Below are 24,116 nucleotides of genomic sequence, written 5' to 3'. Positions count from 1 at the left end.
ACTTGGCGGTGTGACATCGGTGGACAGATCTTGACGGGAAGGCATGATGAACGATAATGAAAGCATCGTTGATAGACACCACTTACAGATGACTATTATCCATAAAAGTTAGATACAAGAGACAGGCAAAACTAAAACAACTTTTATGATTTCATTCATAATTCTCAAATGGAACAATACATGAATTAAATAAACAAAGACTCCTAAAAGTAGCTAAAATTGAGGAATTGTAAATCGTGACCTACTAATGCTTTAGTGGAACATAAAATAAAGAATAACTCGAAAGCAACTTAACGTCATGGCAAGAAAATAGGCCAATAACTAAATTGTGTCGTATCACATAATCCCACATATTATTCCCACAAATGAAGATTTTCATAATGTAGCTCCAATACGTGTAATTTTTTCAATCTAATCGAGTATTGATCGGCTAAAGAGAATCATCATTTCCAATCATGTTTGGTAGATAACCACAACAAGAACAGCAACAACAATAGACAAGCAAACAAAGAACAAGAACAACAACAAACCAACAACAATAGACAAGCAAAGAAAGAACAGGAACAACAACAAACCAACAGTTGCAACAAATCGAACAAACAAACATATATTTGTTTATGGGCTAGAGATAAAATGATCCATAAACATGTAGACTAGTAACATATGAGCTAACAAATATCAAAAGCCATTTTGATTTCTAGCTTGTCCTTCATACTACTCCACGGATGCTTCCATGTCGTTGCTTTTCAATAACCCATGTATCATAAGAACGTTTTTTGTAATTCTTACTTTTTTTTTTTTTTTCTATAAATGAACTAAACTCTTATGTTTTTGTTTAAACACAAGGAGCATTCTTGCAGTTTCCTAAAAAATAAACCCAATCAAACTTGTTTTAACCCATCTTAAAAATCAATCAGTTTACTTCATTATTTTACCGATTTATTTTAGCACCCTTAAATTGAAATTGCATATTTAATTTTTAAAAAATAAATGGTTTTCCATTCTAGAAGTCAAAAGACTTTAATGAGTTGAAGAATGAGATGTTGATTGATTTAGCGACAGTGGTAATAATGTAATTATGTTTATAAAGGAGGGCTGAAAAGTTTCTGATAAAACCAACTCGAATCGAAATCCAAATCTAAAAGACTAAAAAACTGACTCCTTTTTACCCCCCCTCTCTCTTTCTCTCTCTCTCTCTCTCTCTCTCTCTGCAATCTGCAAAATTTCCAAAAGAGTTCCAGTGGCTATTTGCATCGTACAAGTCACCGCCAGCGGTTCCACCACCGGAATCACTTCACTTTTCCTGTTAAACTGCCGTAATTTCTCAAAATTTAATGCAGAAAGCGCCGATACTGGTGGCTGTTTTGCAGACAACAGATACCTGGCTTTATAGTTAATGGCGAGGTAGGTTAAGCCATGGGCTGTGTGCTCGGTACGACATCAACTTCAGATCGCCGGTCAAAGTCAAACAACCGCCGCCGGAATGGAGAAGAATCTACAACTACGAATTCTACGCAACCTAGACAAAACGTCGAGCAGGTAGCGCCGGATGGGGCCAAGGATGATAAAAAAGTTGGAGCTGTGGAAACGATCCGCCAAACCGACGGCGAAGTTCGACCGTCTGACCGGCGTAGGCCGAAGCCGGAATATAGCCTGAAAGTTGTTCAAGGATGGCCGTCGTGGCTTTCCGACGTCGCCGGTGATGCCATTAAAGATTGGATACCTCGTCGTGCTAATACTTTTGAGAAACTCGATAAGGTAAATTATAAAAAACCTGAATCTCATCACTTATATATGAAGAATTTATTTTCATTTCATCGATTCTGAATCGATTTCTCGAGTGACAGGTTATGAGATGTTGACTTTCTCTGATATAAATTTCTTCAATAATTGATGATCAGATTGGGCAAGGAACGTATAGCAATGTATATAAAGCTAGGGATTTAATAACAGGGAAGATAGTAGCTTTGAAGAAAGTTAGGGTTGATAATTTAGACCCCGAGAATGTGAAGTTCATGGCAAGAGAGATTATCATCTTGAAAAAGCTTAATCATCCAAATATCATAAAGCTTGAAGGATTGGTTACATCTAGAATGTCCTGCAGTCTTTACCTAGTGTTCGAATACATGGAACATGATCTCTCTGGTCTTGCCGCTGTTCAAGGTGTCAAATTTACAGAGCCTCAGGTAATCTTCAAGATCCAAATTGTTTCATACATTCATTATCCCTAATTAATTGGTGGTTTAGAAGTAAAACTGTTTATGTTGCTCTTGTTCCTATATCTGCAGATCAAATGCTTCATTAAACAATTACTTTCTGGGCTTGAACATTGCCATAAGAATGGTGTATTACACAGAGATATCAAAGGATCTAATTTGCTGATAGACAATGATGGGATTCTCAAAATAGCAGATTTTGGATTGGCTTCTTTTTATGATCCAAGACATAAACAACCAATGACTAGTCGTGTTGTTACTCTTTGGTATCGACCCCCTGAGCTTCTTTTAGGGGCAACTTATTATGGTGTTGGTGTTGACCTTTGGAGTGCTGGATGCATTTTGGCTGAACTTCTTGCTGGAAAACCAATAATGCCAGGTCGCACAGAGGTAAAAAATGAAAAAATAAAAAAAGAACATTTCTTTTAATCAAAATCTAAGCAATTATCTTTTCAAACATAAGTTGGATGCTGTTATAATCTTTGGATATTTTTTTTCTTTTTGAAGGTTGAACAACTACACAAGATATTCAAGTTATGTGGTTCACCATCAGAGGAATATTGGAAGAGATCCCGATTACCAAATGCTACTCTTTTTAAGCCACAACAACCATACAAACGATCAACAGTAGAAACTTTTAAAGATTTTCCACCTTCTTCTCTTCCTTTATTAGAAAATCTTCTTGCAATTGATCCCGATAAACGTGGCTCTGCTGTTGCATCTTTGAACAGTGATGTGAGTTTCCAAGATTTTACCTTTTTTGAAGTTTTCAAGATAAACAATTCTGATTTTTGGAGTAATCTTTATGCTCCACATGTATACAGTTTTTTAACACAGAACCTTATGCTTGTGAGCCTTCGGAATTACCAAAGTACCCTCCAAGCAAAGAACTGGATGTCAAATTGAGAGATGAAGAAGCCAGAAGGTTTTTACCATTTTTCCTTTTTACCTTTTTACCCTTGTTTTGTTTTGGGTATATGTTGATGCAGATTGTTGTTTTTTTTTTTTCTTAGGCAAAGGGGATTGAGTGGGAAATCTCATGCTGTTGATGGGAATAAAAAAGGAAGAACACGTGATCGGGCAGGTCGGGCAGTTCCAGCTCCAGAAGCCAATGCAGAGATCCAATCAAATTTAGATGTATGTTTTTTCTACTTTCTTGTTCTTGTTCTTGATGATTTTACTCATTGTTTATATAAAATTAATAAAATCTATCTTCCATATGTGATTAAAAAAATGCACTAGTATCTTTCTTTTATACAATTAATCTAAAGTTTCTTTGAGGAAAAGTAACACTTTTGGATTTATCCTTTTTGCCAAAAAGTATCCATCATTAGATCCAAAAAAGGCACCACCTTTAGTTTTACGCGCTCATATTTTTCTACCAATTCAATTCTTTTCTTTATCAATTTATCATCATTAGAGTGAATAGGTGGCAAGAAATGAGTAGTCAAATTTTTCAATATTCCTCGCCTCAATAAATGTGTTTGTTACTGTTGATAACCGGACCGGACAAGCTTTCTAGAGCTATTTTTCAATCCCAATCCAATAATGCAGTACAAGATCATCATGTCATGTTATGTCATTCTGTATTCATTTCCACCTTTTTGGGCCAGACAAAAAGACCCATTCCAGTGCATGCCAAATGCAGTACAAAGTCATTGTGTTCTGTTATGTTATGTCTTGTCATGTAATTCCGACATTCTGTATTCATTTCCACCTTTTTGGGTAGGGTTTTATGTAGAAAAGCCTCATAATTTTGGGAAACTTTTTGATAAAGTCTTTTTTTTTGAATAGAAAAGTCTCAATTATTTAATATTTTGCTCAAATTAACGAAAAAAATCCTTATTTTTGTTTTAACAGGAAATGATAGATTATCATGTAAAATTAAATAATCAAGACTTTTTTGTTAATTTTTTTTAGGATTTTATCAAAAATTTTCCCAAAATTATAAGATTTTTCTACATAAAAACCTTTTTGGATAAGACAAAAAGTGACATTTTTATCCCACTGACACATGTCATGTCACGTGATCTTGTATTACTTTTCACCTTTTTAGTGGGACAAAAGCAGTTATTTTTGTCCCACTAACATCAGTCCAATCAGTCCTAGTCCCAGTACAATGTTGTTCTGTTTTGTCTTGTCCTGTGATTCTGTGTTCATTTTTCTTGAATTTGATGTTTAGAGATGGAGAGTTGTAACACAAGGAAACGCGAAAAGCAAGAGCGAGAAATTCCCGCCGCCCCACCGTGATGCGGCGGTCGGACATCCACTTGATCCGTCCCATAATAATAATAATAACGGTCCTATTTCTTTCAATGGAGGTGATGACTCGTCATTTAGCTCATCAATTTTTGACTCAAAATCTTCAAGATCAGTGAAAGAAGTGGGGACCACTTCAAAGAAAAAACATAGAAGGGGACGATCACATACAATATCTTCTAGTAAGTTCATCCGTGCATTCCTTCCAACTTCTATGGATCTAAGATTCAAAACCAAAGAGGCAGTTTTTGGCAACAGAAGGTAGATATAAATAAATGCCTTTTTTTTTAACTTGATTTTTTTTTTAAGATGTTTCTGACATTTGTTTCATGTTCTATAGTTTCTTGAATGAAATATGATTTGTTTTGGGGTTTATTTTGAGTTTTATATGTACAATTTACAAAGCAGAAATTATTTTTTGTATATAGTATGATCGGATTTCCTAGGTCGTATGTATTTTGAGTAGGTTATGGAATACGTGAAAAAGTAGGCACTTCGTAACTTTTGACATTCTAAATTGGTAAAAAATATCTTGTTTGTTAAGCTTTGGTGTTTTGGTAGTATTAACGATAACATTTCTTAGTTTATGTATATTTATTTATAGATAAGATTTATATAGCTTTAGAGTTTGTTGTATTTTTGTACCTATACATAGGTATACTATATTCACATTTATGCTATTCGAGCCACAACTCTAAAATCATAATTGTTGTCGACTTCTCTCTCCATTAATTTCTTTTCTCTTTGCGTTCAACAATGGTTAACTCGCCACCTAATTCATAATGGCGTCCGACAAAACATGTGGTTGTAGTATCACTAAGGCCGGACGGTATGGTATGCGGGGAAGGGTGCGGGAAGAGTCCCGCATGCGGGAACACCGCACCGTCGGTGCAAGGAAAGAGGCGTGGGAAGGAGGGTGGGGATGCTGCGATCTCACTTCTCATTCTATTGGTCCGTTATTTTTTTCTCTTTTTTTTTTATTCAAACGGCTATATAGCCGTTAATATATATATATATATATATATATATATATATATATATATATATATATATATATATATATATATCTTTTTATTAAACTATAAATAAATAACACAACATTCAACCATTTTTTTAACTCATATCTTATAATTATCTCCAAAAAATATTAATCAAAATGTCATCATCTTCATCATCCGATTCGACGGTTCTAGAGGAGGCTAAGTTTATCGGTTCCGTCATGACGAAAACGGTTGCATATTTTCAAAACCGATTAGGCGTAACATCACGTGCACGATCTAAACCAAGAAAGTCGCGGCTGCGTAGAAATCGCGAAGCCGCATTCGATCGTTTTATAGAAGATTACCTTGCAAATTACGCCATCTACGCTATAAAGTTTCGACGTCGGTTTCGGATGAGGAAGGAACTATTCTTACGTATTGTTGGCGTTTTGGAAGGCCCCTTTCCATATTTCCAATGGAAAATGGATGTGAAAAGGTTTCTCTCCAATTCAAAAATGCACGACTGCAATTTGTCAATTAACATACGGCATGGGCACAGACAAATGAGACGGGTATTTTAGGATTTCAGAGCGTATCGTGCGGGAGTGTGTGTACAAGTTCTGCAAAGCGATCTGTTTGACTTATGGGCAAAGATATTTGCGCAAACCAACTATGAACGATATCCACAAATTGTACACGGTGCATGAAGGTAAGCATGGATTCCCTAGAATGCTTGGTAGTATCGATTGCATGCATTGTGGTTGGTCATTATGCCCCAACGCATGGCGTGGTCAGTACATGAGAGGCGACCACAAAGGGACGACGGTCGTTCTAGAGGCTATCACATCACATGATCTTTGGATATGACATTTATTCTTTGGTCCAACTGGTGCAAACAATGACATCAATGTACTAGACCGGTCGTCGGTATTCAATGATATCTACCTTGGAAAGTCGCACGATGTACCTTTTCAAGCAAATAGGGTAGCATATAAGCGTGGATACTATCTTACTGACGGTATATATCCTCCCTTGTCTGTTTTTGTGAAATCGTTTACATGTCCTAATGGCCCGAAAAGGAAAAAGTTTAAAGAGGCGTAAGAGGAAGGATGTGGAAAGAACATTTGGTGTACTTAAGAGACGTTGACAAGTACTAGCAGTCGGGGCAAGGTCGTATGAAGTGAAAATGTTATAGCACGTAATGTATGCATGTATCATATTGCATAATATGATTCTTGAAGACGAATGAAGAGCGATATGTCTGTACAACGAAAATGAAGTTTTTGCCAAATGTCGAAGGAGTAGCCGTTGGTACACAAGAGTATAGGGAGAATAGAAGAGAAGTACACAATTGCGACATTCATCACGCCCTTCGTGCTGATTTGGTGGAGCACATTTATAGGGCTCATATTCAGCCCCCCGGTAGAGTTTTCTCACGATGATTTGTTGACGAATCAGACGAGGATTCTGATATGTTCGTCGAGAGCGAAGATTCCGATGACGAGAGTGACGTTCGGGAGAATGATGAAGACGATGATGTCGATGACGAGGACAATGATTTCGAGTGATGTATTTTGGTTTTTTTTAATTAGGATTCTATCTTGTGGTTTGTTTGATTTTTTGTTTGTGTTTTTTTAATTTTCTACTTATTTAAATATTAGGTTTAATGTAATTTTTATTTTAATTAATGAAATGCTTTTTATTTTTAATTAAATTTTATGTTTATTATTAATTTAAAAATTATAAATCATAAAAAAGAATGAATTTAAAAAAAAAAAAAACAAAATAGTGAGAGAAACTTCTCACTCATTCCTTGGATTTAGACGAGGGAAAAGAAAGTGAAGGAAATGGTGGTGTGACCCACAAAAAGTGAGGGTAACTCTCCAACCATACCCTCCGGTCTAATGATGGTTTTTTCAAAAGTTGTTTACTATTTTAAAAAATTTTTGATTTTTTTTTTTATTTTTTTATTTTACAATTGGAGATAAAAGCTTTTTTGAAAACCTAGTAAATTACATTTTAACCATTTCAAACTTCACGCTTGTGAATGCAAGGTCTTGAATGACATCGACGTCTCACCCCACAACATTTCAAACTTCATGCTTGTGGATATTCATGCCTTTCAGGTCGAATGTGACACCATCAATTTTATCAACAATCGAAGGTTGTTGATCTTCAAAACAACCCACAATCATAATGAAGTCATCAACTTGCTTGAGAGAGTGCCTTCTCCTAACATCTTCTATTCTGAAAACCATTGACCCCCTTGTTGACCCGATGATTTCCTGCTCTAATTGTAGTCACACTTAGCTTCAATGTCCAATGTCTATAAAATGAATACATGATCATCGATAAACGCATTAGTCCCAACCTCATCTTGTTGGTAACAGACACCAATGTACACCTCACTTATACCCCTTGGGGTAACCTATTTCTCTTTAGGCCTAACCATCGGCTTCTGCCGCCATACCTAACTCAAGGTGGTTGAGATTCTCTTTGGACCTAACAAACTAACCCAAGTCGTTTCAGTTGGGGTTATAAGTTTTAACATTTAAATAAAATAAAGCTTTATTAAAATAAATGATTGTAATTAGTAAAAAAGTATTTAAAAGGTTACAATTTAAGCAAAAGTGTTTAGTTTACTTGTCAAAAGTTAGAGTTGATGTCTTTAATCTTGACTGAAGCCTAAATAGATTTTGGACTTATTTTGTTATTACCAGCCTTTAGGGTGAAACAACTAGTTTATAACCCGTGAAAACTATGGTTACAAAATTAATTAAATTTTCATACTAAAAACTCAAAATTATTAATCAGTTATTTTAAATAAATTATTAATAATATATTTTTTTAGTTATACAAATTTATAATCGTTGATTTAAATAAATACGTGAAATTATATCACTTTATAACTTGTATTAATTTTATTTTAATTTTTATTTTAATGTTACTAATTTATGTAATTAGCAAGGTTCTAAAAAGCTCGTCATGGCTCCAAGACTTGTACCTGCCGCAAAATTTTACCAAAATGTCGCTTTAACTCATATATGTGGATAAAAAGAAATAATAGTTGAAAATACATATAAAAATATTAATTATATACAAAATTGAGGCTTTAAGTCATGCCTTACAAACAACGTGGCTCACCAAGGCTTGGAAAAACTTGATGTTTGACATTGCCGCCAAGTCACGCCTTACGTTATTTAGAACCTTGGTAATTATAGTGAGAAATTTAAATTTTAAAATTTAAAATAGAGAATCAATATGTTTGATAAGTGACATGACATTAATTATGAGGCATAATAGGGTGATACATGTCACAAAGAGAATAAACCTATTCTTTTATTAGAATAGGGAGATTGGAGTTTGGAGAAAAGGGGGACTTAGATTAAGACTTTGAATTTGGGACAAGGTTTAAATTTCTAATTGAGTCCTAACATCAAAACATTGAAGTAGAACTTGGGATATAGTTATTCCGTTCCATTAAAATGTCATTTGGGATTTACTTAATTGTGGAAATCGAATGTTGTGACTCTAAAGATGTGCGTTCATCTCCATTACTAAAATTAGCTTATGAAGCTTTGCCATATAAATTTTGAAACCATATCTTCATGAATCATCCATGGATTTATATGGATCCAATTTTGATCATGATTTAAGCTTCGCAATGTGATTTGGATGTAAGTTTTACAATTCTAAATCCAAATTATGGGTGATGAATTCACATGTGAAAAGAAATTATAGTGTTTTAATGGAGTTTTGAGTTGAAATTTAATGATGTTATTAATATTTAATCATGGTTTGGAATTAGATTTTACCATCGTATGGTCAAATCATGAGTGAAAAGTAACATTCCTTGAGTTTTAAGGTTTAAATTTGAAGATTTATGGGATGATATCTTAGATTAAAGATTTAATTAAGCTAATGATGTTATTAAATTTTGGTTCATGTTTAAGTTGAGTTTTGGATCCATCCTAAATCGTTAAATTTGACCCTTTAGCTGACTTGAGTTGATGAGATTAAGAAATTTTGTAAAAACCACAAAATAAGATCTTGGTTATGTTCAATTGTGTAATTATGTAAGGCCTTACCAATTGGTTTGTGAGGTCATAAATGATGTCAAAATGGGTGTCATCATGGGCAACATAAAGCATAAGACCGGTTTGCTCAAGGATGGGAGTTCGATTGGTTAAGACCCCCCCCCCCCCCCCCCCCTATAGGATTTATCGAGTAGACTTAGTGGGATGGTTTGATGAGTATTTTTGCTGGAGGTTCATTTGGAAGATGCTCTAGACAGATTGGGATTGTTACTAGATATGTACGATATGTTCTTAGTTTTTTCGGCTCATATGTTTTTTTTAGACAAAGGTTTACTTCATAATGGGGGGTTGGAGACTCGTTGGAACAATTTGATCCAAATCAAGGTGAATATTCTTTTATGGAGGGTGTCCTTGAATAACCGAAGAGAGAGAGAGAGAGGCTATCGTATAGGGGTATTACCCTTAATTCAATTATGTGCCCGATTTGCTATGCAGTGGAGTCAATTGACCATCATTTTACAAAATGTGCGGAGTTTACGGTTGTTTGGATTAGAGTTGTTGTTTGGGGGGTGTGTGTGTGTGGGGGGGGGGGGGGGGGGGTACTCTTCTCATGTGGGCAGACTCCACAAGATTTTCTACGTAAAGCTTTGGATGCTATGGTAAACTTGTAATGATGGCCTTCTGGTGCATTTGGAATTTTAGAAATTCCACTATTTTTGGAACAAGTATTCCTAAAAATTCTTATATTTTTTATAATGTTGTTGACCGATCTTATTTTTGGATTACGAGTAGATGTAGAAAAGTTAATATTCATTGGGTTTCTTCGTAATGGTTATTAGCTTTTATTTTATTGTAATGGTTATTTTCTAACTTCTTACTAGTTTCTTAATAAAATTCTACGGTTCCAAAAAAAAATGGGTATCATCATGTGCATGTCTGTAAGACCTTGTAAGACGGCAAAATGGGTGTCGCAGGTTCTTAAGGCTCCCAAATTAGTTTGTAGAGGGCATTGCCGCATTGTAGATCTATTTGTACGACCTTACAAATGTTTATAAGGCCTTGATAGCTTTTTGTAAGGATTTGCATACATGACATCATATATTTTGTTTCATATCTAAAATTACGCTGAATAGCGATGATACTTGACTTGATTATGCATGTGTAGTCAAACATGTAGAAAAGCTTGTTAAAAGATAACTTATCTCTTTGAGGTTAGTATTGACTACATAGAACAAGAACATGTCTTATATTTGACATTATATTTTTAGATTTCCTTTTATAAATTTTATCCATTGGATTTCAACAATGAACACCACTAATTAATATGCATACATATTCATTACAGGCCCTACAAGACATTTATTTATCAGATTTTGGTCCATCTTCCTCCCATTCAAACTAGGAGGCATATTAGCGAGAACAATTACAGATAAGATTCATATACCTTTATAAATTTGTTTTATTTTAGTACTATGCACTATTGTTTTATTCAAGAATATACGAATATATTTCGAAATTTAATAGGTACGTCAAGGTTACCTTTTCTACCAATGATTTAAGCCAAGATTCTTTTATAATAAATTTAGTCTATAATTTGCATAAACTTCTAGTAGTGGATCGGATTGGCTTGATTTCATAAGAACACTAGTTTATAACTCATGTGAATCATGGTTATAAAATTAGCAACAAAAGAATGTCTTATCCGATAATAGAAATTAATACCAATTTAATCTATAAACAAACCATAATTCATTTAACCGTTGCTTAAAGTTTTAGCTGCATAACGTGTAATAAACTAAAAATCATGTATCAGTCTTTTCAAAATTTAAAGGGACCAAATTCACAACCAAACTATACCAAAAAGAAGAATCCGTAATTTTGAAAGGCCAATAACAAAAGAAATCAGCTAAATGCAAGGACCAAATTTGCAATTTTGTCAATTACACAAAATCAAATTAGATGAAGAGTATGGGGTCTATCCAAACTCACATTTATAACAAACAAATTAAAAGTGACATATTTTAGTCAAATTTTATTTCAAAATAAACTCATCTATAAATTTATAATAAAATACTCACCTACAACATATATTGGTTTTTAATAATGAGACCCCTTATTTTGATTTTTGAACTTGTAATATAACTCTTTAAATGTTGACTAATGTTGATTTTTAATACATTAACAACAACGAACAAAAACATTTGTTGTGGTCAAAGAATATCCAATATGTTTGGATTTGATCACAACTGTGTAAACCCAATAACTCAAAAGGCCATTCAAGCCCAATAACTTAATTGGACTTTCGATTTGGTATCCTCCTTGTTGACTTGTTATCAACGTTTACAACCATTCGCTCCTTTGTTTGTAGGGTTTTAGGGTTTTTCAACTTTCCATCGCTTTTCTGTATCGATCAGCCAATTTGCTCTCAAGCTTCGATTTCCATGGACGCTTCAGCATTATCAAACCCTCAGTTACAACACATGATCAATGTAAGATCTACTCTGAATTTCTATTGATTCCGTTTGTATATATTTATATTACATCTACCAAATTTGGGAATAGATGTTTGAGATCCGCATCGATTTGGGTCTCAGTTGATGCGATTTCTGATCGCTTAAAACCTAAACCACTTGTTTTGATTTCAATTTGTTTCAATCTATGTAAGAGTGGATCTACAATCATTGAATTTAGGTTATCCGTTACTTACATCGTTCTGAATTCGAATAGCAATGAAAGTATTTTGGTTGTTCTTGTGTTTAACGGAATTTGGGGTTGATGCAGCAAGAAAAAGAAAGGGCAATGGCGAATGAGATGATTGCAAAGCTAACAAGTGCGTGTTGGGATAAGTGCATCACGGGTACTCCTGGAAGCAAGTTCAGTTCAAGTGAATCGAGTTGCCTTTCAAACTGTGCTCAACGTTACATGGATATGAGCATCATGATTGTCAAACGTTTTCAGTCAATGCACTAATGGTATAAGGTTAGGACACAAATATAATGCGATTATTGAAATTTTCATATAAGTAGCAAGTAACTTTCATCCATAATTCATACATGATGTGATGATGTTTTCTACTTTTTCGTTGATGAGTAAACAATTAGTTGAAAATATGTCATGTATTTCTTGCACTTCAAATTGTTATGATTTTGTTTTCATTACTTCAAACAGTGTGTTTTGAATTTGCTTGTTTAATACTGTATTAGGACTGAAATTCCATGTATTTATATTGGAAATCTTGTCGAATGCAAAATATGGTAAAGAGAAATGTTTGAAGCTCAATATATCATAAATTTGCACAAAAGAAAAAGAACATGGTAACTTTTGTGAATTGGGCTTTTATTTTTGATTGAAAAAAAGGGATTCATGGGAGTGGTTTTAAAGTTTTTGAGGGATGTACTTTTTTTAGACAAAAATGCCCTTCCAATCTCCTATTTATTTTATCTATAATTTATCAAATCAATACAAACTGTCATCTCTCCCCATACCTATGAACCCTACCCTTATACTTAAACCCATTCCCTCGTTGCTACATCATAATTAAATTTGAAATTATAAAAAAACAAAATACAAGGAAAAGCTCGAAATGCTAAGAAACACATGCTTCATGCAAATTGCATTTATTCAATTATACCTTGATACAAAAAAAAAAAAAAAAATTTTTTTCATTACATTGTTAATAATCTTAAAAAATCTAATTTTTTCTTGATGAAAAATCGGGTTTTGAAGTTGTTGGACTGGCCTTGATGAACAAGTTTCCGGCCTTTGTCCTATTAATAAAACCATGCTATCTTATGACTAAATGTTCCTAGGCCTAACCCAAAACAAGATATGTGTAATGCAATTTTATATATTTGTTTTGTAAAGCTGTTTTTTTCTTCTTTATATATTATTTGCATATTCAATAAAAACGTATATTTGAGGATATAAAAACTTTAATAAATGAAAATTTTAATTAAATGGAAGTTTTATCATAATTAATTTCTAATTCCTTTGATAAATTCATAAACTAAACATTTTCTGTTCAATGTCAAAAAAAACGCATAATATATTTAAGTCATTCATATTCCAATTTCTCACCAATCTCTAATTCTCTATGACCGATTCCATTTTTTTCTAAAATATTTTGAGAACCAAATGGCCCCTAGATCCATGTGGGCTGGAATTACATCTCCTTCTATGCTCATTTTGTGCATTGAGAGGTAAATTCAGATACTCATATTTTTTTGATTATTCTATTGCTCAAAGCTTATTTGATGTTCTAGCAATGGTGGTGAATTACATATTTGCCTCCTTAATATGGCTTCTATGGAGTATTGATGCATGGAAATGATACAAGTTTTTAAAGAGGGTTGAATAAAGTTAGAATTTCTTTTTGACCTGGTCACGGAAGCCAGTTTTGTTTGGCTTACGACTCGAAAAATTTAAAGGTTTTTAGTTGAATTGGCTCAAAGAAGTGAAGAACCAAATTCAATTCATTGTTCGAAAATGGAGATTATTGCATAAATGAACTTACATCTGTACCCTCGATGAAATTCCTGTAAATTTATATCGTTATATCTTGTGTCCAGAAAAGGAACTCCGTTAGAATAATGAACAAATATTTATAAATATTATTATTTCGAGGCACATTTGACCCTAAACAAAACCAATCAATCAATCAATATCTATTTAATACATATCGTGTTGTTTGAGATTGCTTATTGCTTATCGAAGACGTTTATTGTTTGAAATTGCTTATTGCTTATCATAGACGCTCATTGTTTGAGATTGCTTATTGCTTATCGAAGACATTTATTAACTTATTTGAAAATATTTATTACATATGAAAACCAATTTATCAATTTACACATGTATTAACCCTACATAACCAGTTAATTATTTATTTTTATTTTTATTTTTATTATTTTTTTTATAATATATATACCAATTAACTTGTCTGCCTAGTTTTTTTTTTTGGTTATCTTATATGTATAAGAAAAATCTATCAAATACTAAAAAACAACTTGTCAACTCACTTTTTACAACACATAAACTAATCCAAATATTTTTTTTTGTTAAACTCCATTTTGATACGAGATTTTCAAAAATAAAAAATAAAAAATAAAAAATAAACTTATTTAAATAAGCAAACAACCCCATAGTTTGGTAGGGTTAGTCACCACCTGGTCATTAATACAAGTTGTTGGCTTGTTATATCATGGACCCAAGTACCCACCCAACCATGTCATTCCATAAGGGAACCAAAGATCAATACGATGTAATTCGATCTCATTTTACCTCGTAAATAAATTCATGAATTGTACAAGTTACCATTTAATTTTGTAACATTTAAAATCCTCACACACAAAGTGAATATATAAATAAAACACAAATTATAAAAAAAAAAAAAACAAAACAAAACAGAAAACTATGTACACACTATTATAATTCATAAGCCAGAAATGGGTTTTTCTTATATTCCCCATTCTATACACCCCAAAAAATCAAACTATTAAACATTACCACTGCACATAGGAGTCAAAGTCAACGACTTATATCACTGCCTATTTTGACTAGTCAACGCACCACCACCCAAACTCCCACTACTTCCACCCATTATCCGGTTTGACTCCCCATAACCCGACCCAAATGACCCGACATCACTCGCTAAATCCCAGCTTCCACTTCTCCTCCTGTCAAATCTCTCCATAGGCTTCCTATTATTCCCCATTTCTACATCACTCGGAGTCTTCTCTACATTTGAATTTACGAAACTACCCCTGGGAGTCCTACCCAACATCTCAGCCTCCCTCTCCACCACCGCCCTAAAATCATTCTTGGACGGGGGTATTCTAGTCCAAAACACCTCCTTAAAATTCTCAAAAACCCCTCGGTTATACGGGTTTTCAGTTCGATCGTATCTATAACGGAAGTTCTCATACGTAGACTACAAAAAGGGTAATATCGTAATTACACATGTCAGAAGGAATTGAAATGGACGGTGAATAATAGTTAAAAGATTAGTTGTGTGTTTGTTTACCTGGTTTGTGCTGATGAGATAAAGATGGAAGACAGTAAGTCCACCAACAAACCAAACGCATATGAAGGTGTAGATTATGAGAACAATGGAAGCAGGAGTCTTGATTAATGCCTTCCATATAGACACATCTTCACTCTTCATAATCTTGATTGCATATACCCAACAAAAGGAGAAAACATAAACACAAAGAAGAGTAGCTGAGGAGACAAACATGAAAAAGAATCTGTAGTTTCTCTGCAATAACAACCAACAACTTTAATTATAAATCATGAAAAGAAGATGTAAAAATGTTTATTGATTCTTACCAATCCAATACATTGGCCAACCCAAGGGCAATGATGATCAAATCGTTGAACACAGTTGTCACATATAGAACAGTGAGAACAGCGTGGAGGTCGATAAAGCATGCAAGTGTCGCAGTATTTGACTTTTACAGTCATCCCGTTGACTATTACTTCTTTGAATCGAGGTAAACGTAACTGTGGAGTTTGGCTAGATCCGATTTCTAAGGATTGATCCATTGTTTCGGGTTCTGGTGGGTGTGTGTTGCGGGGGATTATACCAGGGTCTCTTCCGGAGGTTATTACAAGGAGGGATACAGACTGTAGAATTAGATTCATGAACATTTGAGTGTGGATAGAATGTAGAAAGATGATGATGAAATTGGAAGATGATAGAACTTACGTAGATTGTGAATGCAATTAGTATCGCCATGATTAATATTCCGAGGTGATGGGGGAAATGATCAAGCAACTTTCGGCCGACGAATGCACAGAAGACTGCAACTGGAGCTATGATTAGGAACATTGATAGAAACACTGATTTGAAATCTGGTCCGAATATGAATCTTCCTCCAAGGAAAAATATCTAGAAAAATTGAGATAAAAAATGCACAAAATCATGAAACTGCTAATGAATAATGATCTCGATTTCGAAATATACATATTTCTTATAATTCAGGCCTAAATCAAAATTCGGTGTTCATCAATTAGTTCAGAGTGTTCAAATTCATGTATCCAATTGACCTCTGTTTCGAAATAAGCTAGAACCTAATCGACTAAACAGAAACAGAAGCCGATGATTTCATAGAATCATGAAAACGAAAGTAGCCAATCGGATCGCATTAAATAATAATCACTCTACTCGAAATTAACGATCTGAAACAGATTGAATCCTAATCAGAATCAGAATTAGAATCATATCCTAAAAAACAAACCCTAAGTTACAAAGCAAAATCAGTGAACTTACGTTGCTGCCTTTCCAAGTCTGATACGTTCGGATAACCTCCGTCTTTCCACCGGCGACGACCTCATCGGATTTCTTTGGCGGATGTACTCCATACATGATCTCTCCCTCTTTCTCTCTCTGTTTGGCTGTCAGTTTTCTCTCTCTAAAAATAATAAAGCTTGTAGAGAGAATTAGAAGATGTCAAAGGGTGGATGTAGAGAGAGAGAGAGAGAGAGAGGTTTGACTATTTGTTTTGGTGAGTTTCCATTGAAGGGTAGAGGGAAAGCGTCAGAAGAAACCAGCGCACGCAAATTGAAAAACAGAAACTTCACCAAACACAACCGAACTTGTGCTAAAGTAAACGTGTTGCAGTCAATTCTTATTTGAATATTAATAAAACAGTTAAGTTAAGATATTATTTTTAGTGATAATAACTAAATTAACCAAATGGATTATTGTTTCATTCTCATATTTTAAACGATTATTATAAAATAAATTTTAGGATAATATTCAAGAAAATTTAGTGTATCATTTTCTATTTTTAGAAATTGTCAATGTTATTTTTTGTAGGTATTAAACTTATCATTTATTTTTAATTTTGGTTAAATTAAAGTTTAACAATTAGATAATTGTAGAAAACTGTTTGTAAAGTTTAACTGAAATTAAAAGGTTAATTTGAAATTATTAATTTCAAGAAACTATAACTTATATTGCAGAAAAAATGTTGTAGTTTAGTTAGAAATTATAATTGTTATTTAACATAAGCTTTAATAGTGACATATAATCTTTTTAAATCTACATAGGCTATGCAATTTTTTTTGGATTATGAGTGAAAGATTTGAGGAGTATGATGCTAAATTAATCCAACATGGGGAACTTTCTATCTTTCAAATGGATCAATTGGATTCCTTTAAAACTAAATTGCTTTGCGTGACGTTTGTTTCAAAATAGAATTCCTACATTCTTGAATCTTATAAAGACGAGAGTGACCATTTCTTCTTCTCTGTGCCCTTTCTGTCGAATTGATGAGGAGGGTGTTGATCATATATTTTTTTTTCTCATGTCTTATTTGTGGAGATGATTGATGAATTGGTCTTCCTTATTTACAAGGTTATCGAATAATTACCATGATCTGATGAGATGCTTGAGTCTGCGACCGAAAGTAAATACATGAAGAGTTGCATTTATCTTTATCTTACACCACACTATGGATGATATGGTAGACAGAAAATGCTATTGTTTTCAGGAATATAAGACGAACGACTATGTTGATTGCAGATGATATTAGTATGGATACTTACAATTGGATTAAACGTATGTATAAATGTAATTATATTGTTTAACATGTTTGAAACTCCTCCCCTATCTTAGACTGTTTTTTGTAATTGCTCGAGTTTCTCACTTGAGTTTGCTGTTTGTTTTCTTTGCTAATATAGTAAATATTAATATAACCAAACTAAGAAAACATAATCCTTTAATAGATAAAAAATAACATAATAGTTTTCTATAACGGATAATACATTGATTTTTTTTTTTTAGCATTGACCTAAATTTTACAAAACAAATTACCAGCAACATTGTTTTATAAATTTTTTAACTGATTCTTAGAACAAAAGAAACATAATTTCATAATTTTTTAGAAATTTTGTGGCTGACATTAGTCACTTATAAAGTAACTTCCTATTTCTCTTTGTGATATCCATGTAAACAAAATCCATTTTGTTTATTAATTAACCAATATTTTTAAATAGTAATGAGACGGTTTTTGCAGAAAATAACTCTTCTGTTTTTTTATTGAGATAATAATTCAAAAGTGGGTGGAAACCACATGGAAGAATAAATGTTGGATTATTTAAGGAATTTTGGTAAACATTTGTGGTCATATTTATTGAAAATCCACATGCTTGCCAGTTGCCAGTTGCCTCCTCCTCAACATAAAATTGGCCAAATGGGGTTGGATCGGGATGGATACACCTAGTCTCCGCAGGCCTGGTTTTTAATGCTATATACCCTTGAACTGTTTAATATATACGTTATTTTTTTTTTATAGTTTATATATTTTATATTTTCATTAATATATGCTACAATTGACACAATTAGAAGAAAGTTTCTTTGGGGTAATAGGTCCAAAAGAATAGTCTTAGTGTTAGGGAGCTTAAAATCTTTGAATTTGGCATTCTTACACTCGTGTAAAATCTTTCCTACAACCTCCACTTCCGTTTTCTTCCATTCTTGATGAAATTCATGGTGCACATAGAAGCAAAGGTCTAATCGGTTGTAAATTAATGGACTACATCACCTTTGCTACATTGTGGTTTCTTTGGAAATCTAGGAACACGACAAGATGTATCTTCATTAAACGTCCAATCTTAGTTGCAAAGTGTTTTAATGAGGTAAGAGCAAATACCTTGGTATGCGTCAAACACATTGCGAAAAGACCATATCTAGATTGGTCTCTCTAGTGTGATTTCGAGTGAATGTTGGTGTGAAAGTAAAATACTTGGTGTTGTATCTCTCTTGGTTGTATCATAAAACATGTGTATGCTTTTGTGCCATTCATTTTTCTAATAAATTCAAACACGTATCGATTACAATTTTCAAAGGGATGCTTAGTGTAGAAGATGAGTTCATGATTATTGTTATGATGTTCCAACTTATGAATGATTACATTGAGAATTTAAGTGGTGTTCTGTGGAATTCAATTATGGAGAAACTGAATGACGATTCTCTATTCTTCAATGTGTCGTACAAAATATCTAAAGAGAAATCAATTTCCCCTACTTCCAAGTAACATTTAGGGTGAGTTTGGTTGTGGAAAACTGTTTTCAATTTCTATGAAAATGTTTTCAGAAAATAAAGTTTTGTTTTCATTTTTAGTTTTCAATGAAACCCCGTTTGGTTGGTATGGGTGGAGTTTTTATTTTCCATCTTAGAAATTTAGAAAACTTTAAAAATCATTTTTCTAATTTATATACAATTTGGAAAACTGAAAATTTCCATTTTCTTAGAAAACTTTGGAAAACTAAACGAATCAAACGCGTTTTCAAAATTTTCGTTTTTCTTGAAAATTTTTCCTAGAAAACTGGAAAATTTTCCACAACCAAAGATACCCTTAAGAAAAGATACTATCATTACATGTAGAAATAAAAACACAAAACAATTATCACAAAATGGTTCTAAGCCCACATATTAATGTAATATTCCAACATTGTCACACTTTCCCAAATGACTATTTACAGAGCCAGACCAAAGGTTTCTTATGGCTAGGGTGATTTTTTTTTCTTTTTTTTAATAATGCCCATTGGCCAATATTTGTACCATACAAGTTAAACAAATTAATATACGATATAAATTTCTAAAGCAAAACACTTCACGGTGGCGTTTGGTTGAATTCGTAGGAATTGGAATAGTATTTTTTTTAGGCCTGATAATCGTGTCGTGTTCGGGTTGGCAGATCAAAATATACCAATCCGAACACGACCCATTTAACTATACAGGTCACGAGTTGACGGGTTTAACCAAACATGTCTCATAATGTTAATTTCTTTAAACTCTAAATAGATTGAAATCCAATCTTTTTGATGAATATCAATTCCATTCAAATTATTGAGTAAATTACACGAATGGTCCCTATAGTTTAGGGTAATTTCCACGTTTGGTCCTTAACTTAATTTTTTAACTCGGAAGGTCCCTACTGTTTGTTTTTGTTACACGTTTGGTCTCTGTCTTACCTAAAAAGACTATTTTGCCCTTGATTTTTTAATTTATTTAAATAAATACACTCCCAATCCCCCCCCTCATCTTACCTTACCTACCTCACAATTTTTTCCTATCTAAATAATAGTCTTTTTAGGTAAGATAAGGACCAAGTGCGTAACAAAAACAAATTGTAGGTACCAAGCGTGTAACAAAAACAAACAGTAGGGACCTTCCAAGTTCAAAAAATAAGTTAGAGACCAAGCGTGCAAATTACCCCAAACCATAAATAATAGTCTTTTTAGGTAAGATAAGGACAAAGTGCGTAACAAAAACAAACTGTAGGGACCAAGCGTGTAACAAAAACAAACAGTAGGGACCTTCCAAGTTAAAAAAATAAGTTAGGGACCAAGCATGCAAATTACCCCAAACCATAGGGACCATTCGTGTAATTTACTCCAAAATATTGACAAAATTACAAAAATGGTCCCTATGGTTTACCAAAAGTCACAAAGTTAGTCCCTGCTAATTTTTTTGATGCAAATGGTCCTTGTGGTTTGCAAAACTTGCAAAGTTAGCCCTTTTTACTAACACCGTTAGTAGTTAGTATATAACCGTTAGGGACTGAATTTGTAAGGACATTTTCGTCTTTTTAAATATAAAGGGACTAAATTCGTGACATTTGATAAATCACAGGGACCATTTTTGAAGTTTGTTTGGAAAAAAGAATTAATTGACTAAATGAAGGGGGGAAGGCTCGAACTTGAGACCTTCACCCCCCCTAAAATGACAATAGGCCTTAACCATTTGAGCTGGAGGCTCACTTGGTTATAATTTTCTAAAACTAACTTATATAATAACAAAATCGTTAATACATAAATAATAAATAAATTATAAAAAACATTTTTTTTACATATTTTTTTAAATAAAACAAAATTTATTTTAGTACGTATTATAAAAAAAATAGTTTTTTACAAACAATTTGTATGTATTTTTTTATGTATTTATTTAACATAAAATATATTTTTTTATATCTTTAAAAATACGTTTAATATAAAAAATATGTTTTTGTAAAATATTTTTTTTATGTCTTCGAAATAATAATAATAAACATACTGTCAGACATATCTGGGTGCCCGACCTACCCTGCTGAGCATACCTGGGTGCTCAACCTACCCATGTCAGGCATACCGAGGTGCCCGACCTACCCCTGTCAGGCATATCTTGGTGCTCGACCTACCCTGCCAGACATATTTGGGTGCCCGACTTACCCTCCGGTTTATCTCAACCGGTTACGGTGTAACACCCATAAAATTCATGCCAAATTTAAACTTTTAAAAACATTTCAAATGCCAAGAGTTAATACAATTTTTTTTTTCAAAATAGTTTCATATCAGAGTATCCCATAAATCCAAATCAAAATATGAGGAAGTGTACGGTCACGCCTTCGCCTTCCCGCGATCATCAGAAATACCTAAAACAAAATCAGCAACTGTAAGCCCGAAGCTTAGTGAGTTCCCCTAAAATACCCATACACACAATGATACACATACAATAACAAACAACATACTATAGGTCCAATCATCCGTTGGGATGGGATACCTCAAGCCCTCAACCATCGGGTTGGAATGCCCACACAAAACACACATATAACAGACACTATGGGTCCAATCATCCATCGGGATGGAATACCCCATGCCCTCAACCATCGGGTTGGAATGCTAACATACTATGGGTCCAATCAACCATCGGGTTGGAATGCCAACATACTATGGGTCCAATCAACCATCGGGTTGGAATACCCCAGGCCCTCAACCATCGGGTTGGAATGCAAACGTACTATGGGTCCAATCAACCATCGGGTTGGAATACCCCCATAACCAATCAAACATGTGTACCTATATCAGATAATCATATAACAATCTATAAAGACAACATACTAGGGTCCTATCATCCTCGGGATGGAATACCCTCAACTACCAATCAATCATGTGCACATATAACATGTAATCTCCTAACAACATACAGACAGTCAGACCAAACTATAGGTCACTAAGCATAACCACATTCGACCTACCAGGATACCGATCTAACAGATCATGGCAACATATAACATCCTATCTACCAGGATACTGATCTCACGAATCATAACAACATATAACATCCTATCCACAAGGATACTGATTTAACGGATCATAACAACATATAACATCCAACCTACCAGGATACTGATTTAACGGATCACAACAGCATATAACATCCTATCTACCAGGATACAGATCTAACAGATCATAACAATACTCGAGCATATAACATATCATAATAGCAATTAAAAAGGGCCGACCTTGGTGCCTTAAACCCCTGAGTATAGTGAGGAAAACTCACCTCACAAAGCCGATCCGAACTGAAGAATCGAACTCCCGAATCGCTGCCTCACCAAAGATCCCAAACTATCCAAATAACGAATGCTGAGTCAACATATGGGCTATCAATCCTGACTAAGGGGGTCCATATAGTCCATTTTGTCTTTTCTCTAATTTGGGCCAAGGCCCAATACCAAAATAAAACCCAACACTAAGTAGGCTTTCCAAGCCCACTAGTGGCCCATATTATTTGACTTCTGATGGCCCACTAAGGCCCAAAGAACCAAAATCCCTTGCATGGCCCAAACCGAGGCCTAAAACTTGCAAGTCCCATATCTGATAAGTACGCTGGGCGTACTCCTATGTATGCCGGGCGTACTAGCTAAATGGTGAGTACGTTGGGCGTACCTGCATGTACGCGCATCGTACTTTCCTGTTAAGTCACTTTCCCATTAAGTGCTTAATACTCCAATCCAGAAGCTACAATCACATATCCAAGTCCTTTCCAACGTCTTAATCCATAAAGTCACTGACTTGGTGACTTTGCATGACCCTAATAAGCCCAAACTCCAAAATAGCATTCCATTCTCATAGAAATGATCTTAACTCATGCATGAATCCAATAAGACATTCAATATGACAACTTTCTGCCTTAGGGACTCATTTTGAACTAAGAGTGGCAACTCTAAGTCCAACAATCGGATTTGAACAATAAAGTTCTATACTTGGGACCAAAATGAATTCAAAATCAAACTACACTAGATCTAAGCATTCTTGAGGAAAGTTATGAACTTTATACCTCCAAAGAGTCTCAAATGATGATGCTATTCCAAATATATAAGCTTAAACTTCCCAAGTCGTTCCATGCCAACTTCTTCTTTCCTCTTCCAAGCTTAAAAATCACCATGATGGCCTCTCAAGATCAAGATCAAACAAAAATGAAGGGATAAGACGTTCTAGGGTTTTTCTGAAGTTGGGGAGGCTGATAAGGGGGTAGGGTTCAAGTCATCATGTTCTTTATATAGTGCTTGACCATAAAATTAGGGTTTAGTGTCACTAAGCATACGCTGGGCGTACATCTCGTACACTGGGCGTACGCCTCCAACACCCGCGACCATTTAACCTTCTATGCTGGGCGTACCCCAGCTTACGCTGGGCGTACTCACCCAGTTGCCACCTTTACAATGCATGGTCCTTTCTTTCCACTTCCTTCCAAACCCAGGGGCCAATAGTGACATAATTCAAATCTGAGGGATGAATTTGAAGCTACCTGAAAAATGGGATGTTACATTCGGGGTCCGTTTCACCCCTACCACTAC

The 24,116-nt window shown here is 34.0% G+C and overlaps 3 protein-coding genes across 3 annotated transcripts; 2 read left to right on the top strand and 1 right to left on the bottom strand.

The window, feature by feature from the left end:
- Positions 1-1,142: 1,142 nt before the first annotated feature.
- On the top strand, positions 1,143-5,018 carry LOC145102647 (putative serine/threonine-protein kinase At1g54610). The gene is made up of 7 exons (XM_079040096.1): positions 1,143-1,758; positions 1,902-2,186; positions 2,289-2,606; positions 2,724-2,951; positions 3,041-3,141; positions 3,230-3,353; positions 4,399-5,018. Exons 1-7 carry the CDS (start codon positions 1,417-1,419, stop codon positions 4,738-4,740), a joined length of 1,740 nt encoding a protein of 579 aa, XP_078896222.1. The 5' UTR covers positions 1,143-1,416; the 3' UTR covers positions 4,741-5,018.
- A 6,806-nt stretch (positions 5,019-11,824) lies between these two features.
- TIM8 (translocase inner membrane subunit 8) lies at positions 11,825-12,684 on the top strand. Its single transcript, XM_079040094.1, has 2 exons — positions 11,825-11,981; positions 12,274-12,684. The coding sequence occupies exons 1-2, from the start codon at positions 11,934-11,936 to the stop codon at positions 12,460-12,462; spliced, it is 237 nt and encodes a 78-aa protein (XP_078896220.1). The 5' UTR covers positions 11,825-11,933; the 3' UTR covers positions 12,463-12,684.
- Positions 12,685-14,777: 2,093 nt separating this feature from the next.
- LOC145102646 (putative protein S-acyltransferase 7) lies at positions 14,778-17,059 on the bottom strand. Its single transcript, XM_079040095.1, has 5 exons — positions 16,760-17,059; positions 16,196-16,378; positions 15,817-16,113; positions 15,512-15,745; positions 14,778-15,418 (listed from the first exon to the last, which is right to left on the bottom strand). The coding sequence occupies exons 1-5, from the start codon at positions 16,853-16,855 to the stop codon at positions 15,029-15,031; spliced, it is 1,200 nt and encodes a 399-aa protein (XP_078896221.1). The 5' UTR covers positions 16,856-17,059; the 3' UTR covers positions 14,778-15,028.
- Between the last annotated feature and the right edge of the window lie 7,057 nt (positions 17,060-24,116).

Source organism: Lactuca serriola, chromosome 4 (assembly GCF_051521515.1).
Source record: "Lactuca serriola cultivar US96UC23 chromosome 4, Lser_US96UC23_V15, whole genome shotgun sequence".
Lineage (NCBI taxonomy): Eukaryota > Viridiplantae > Streptophyta > Magnoliopsida > Asterales > Asteraceae > Lactuca > Lactuca serriola.
The sequence above is the reverse complement of the archived record's forward strand: the minus strand, read 5'-3'. Positions and strand labels throughout refer to the sequence as shown.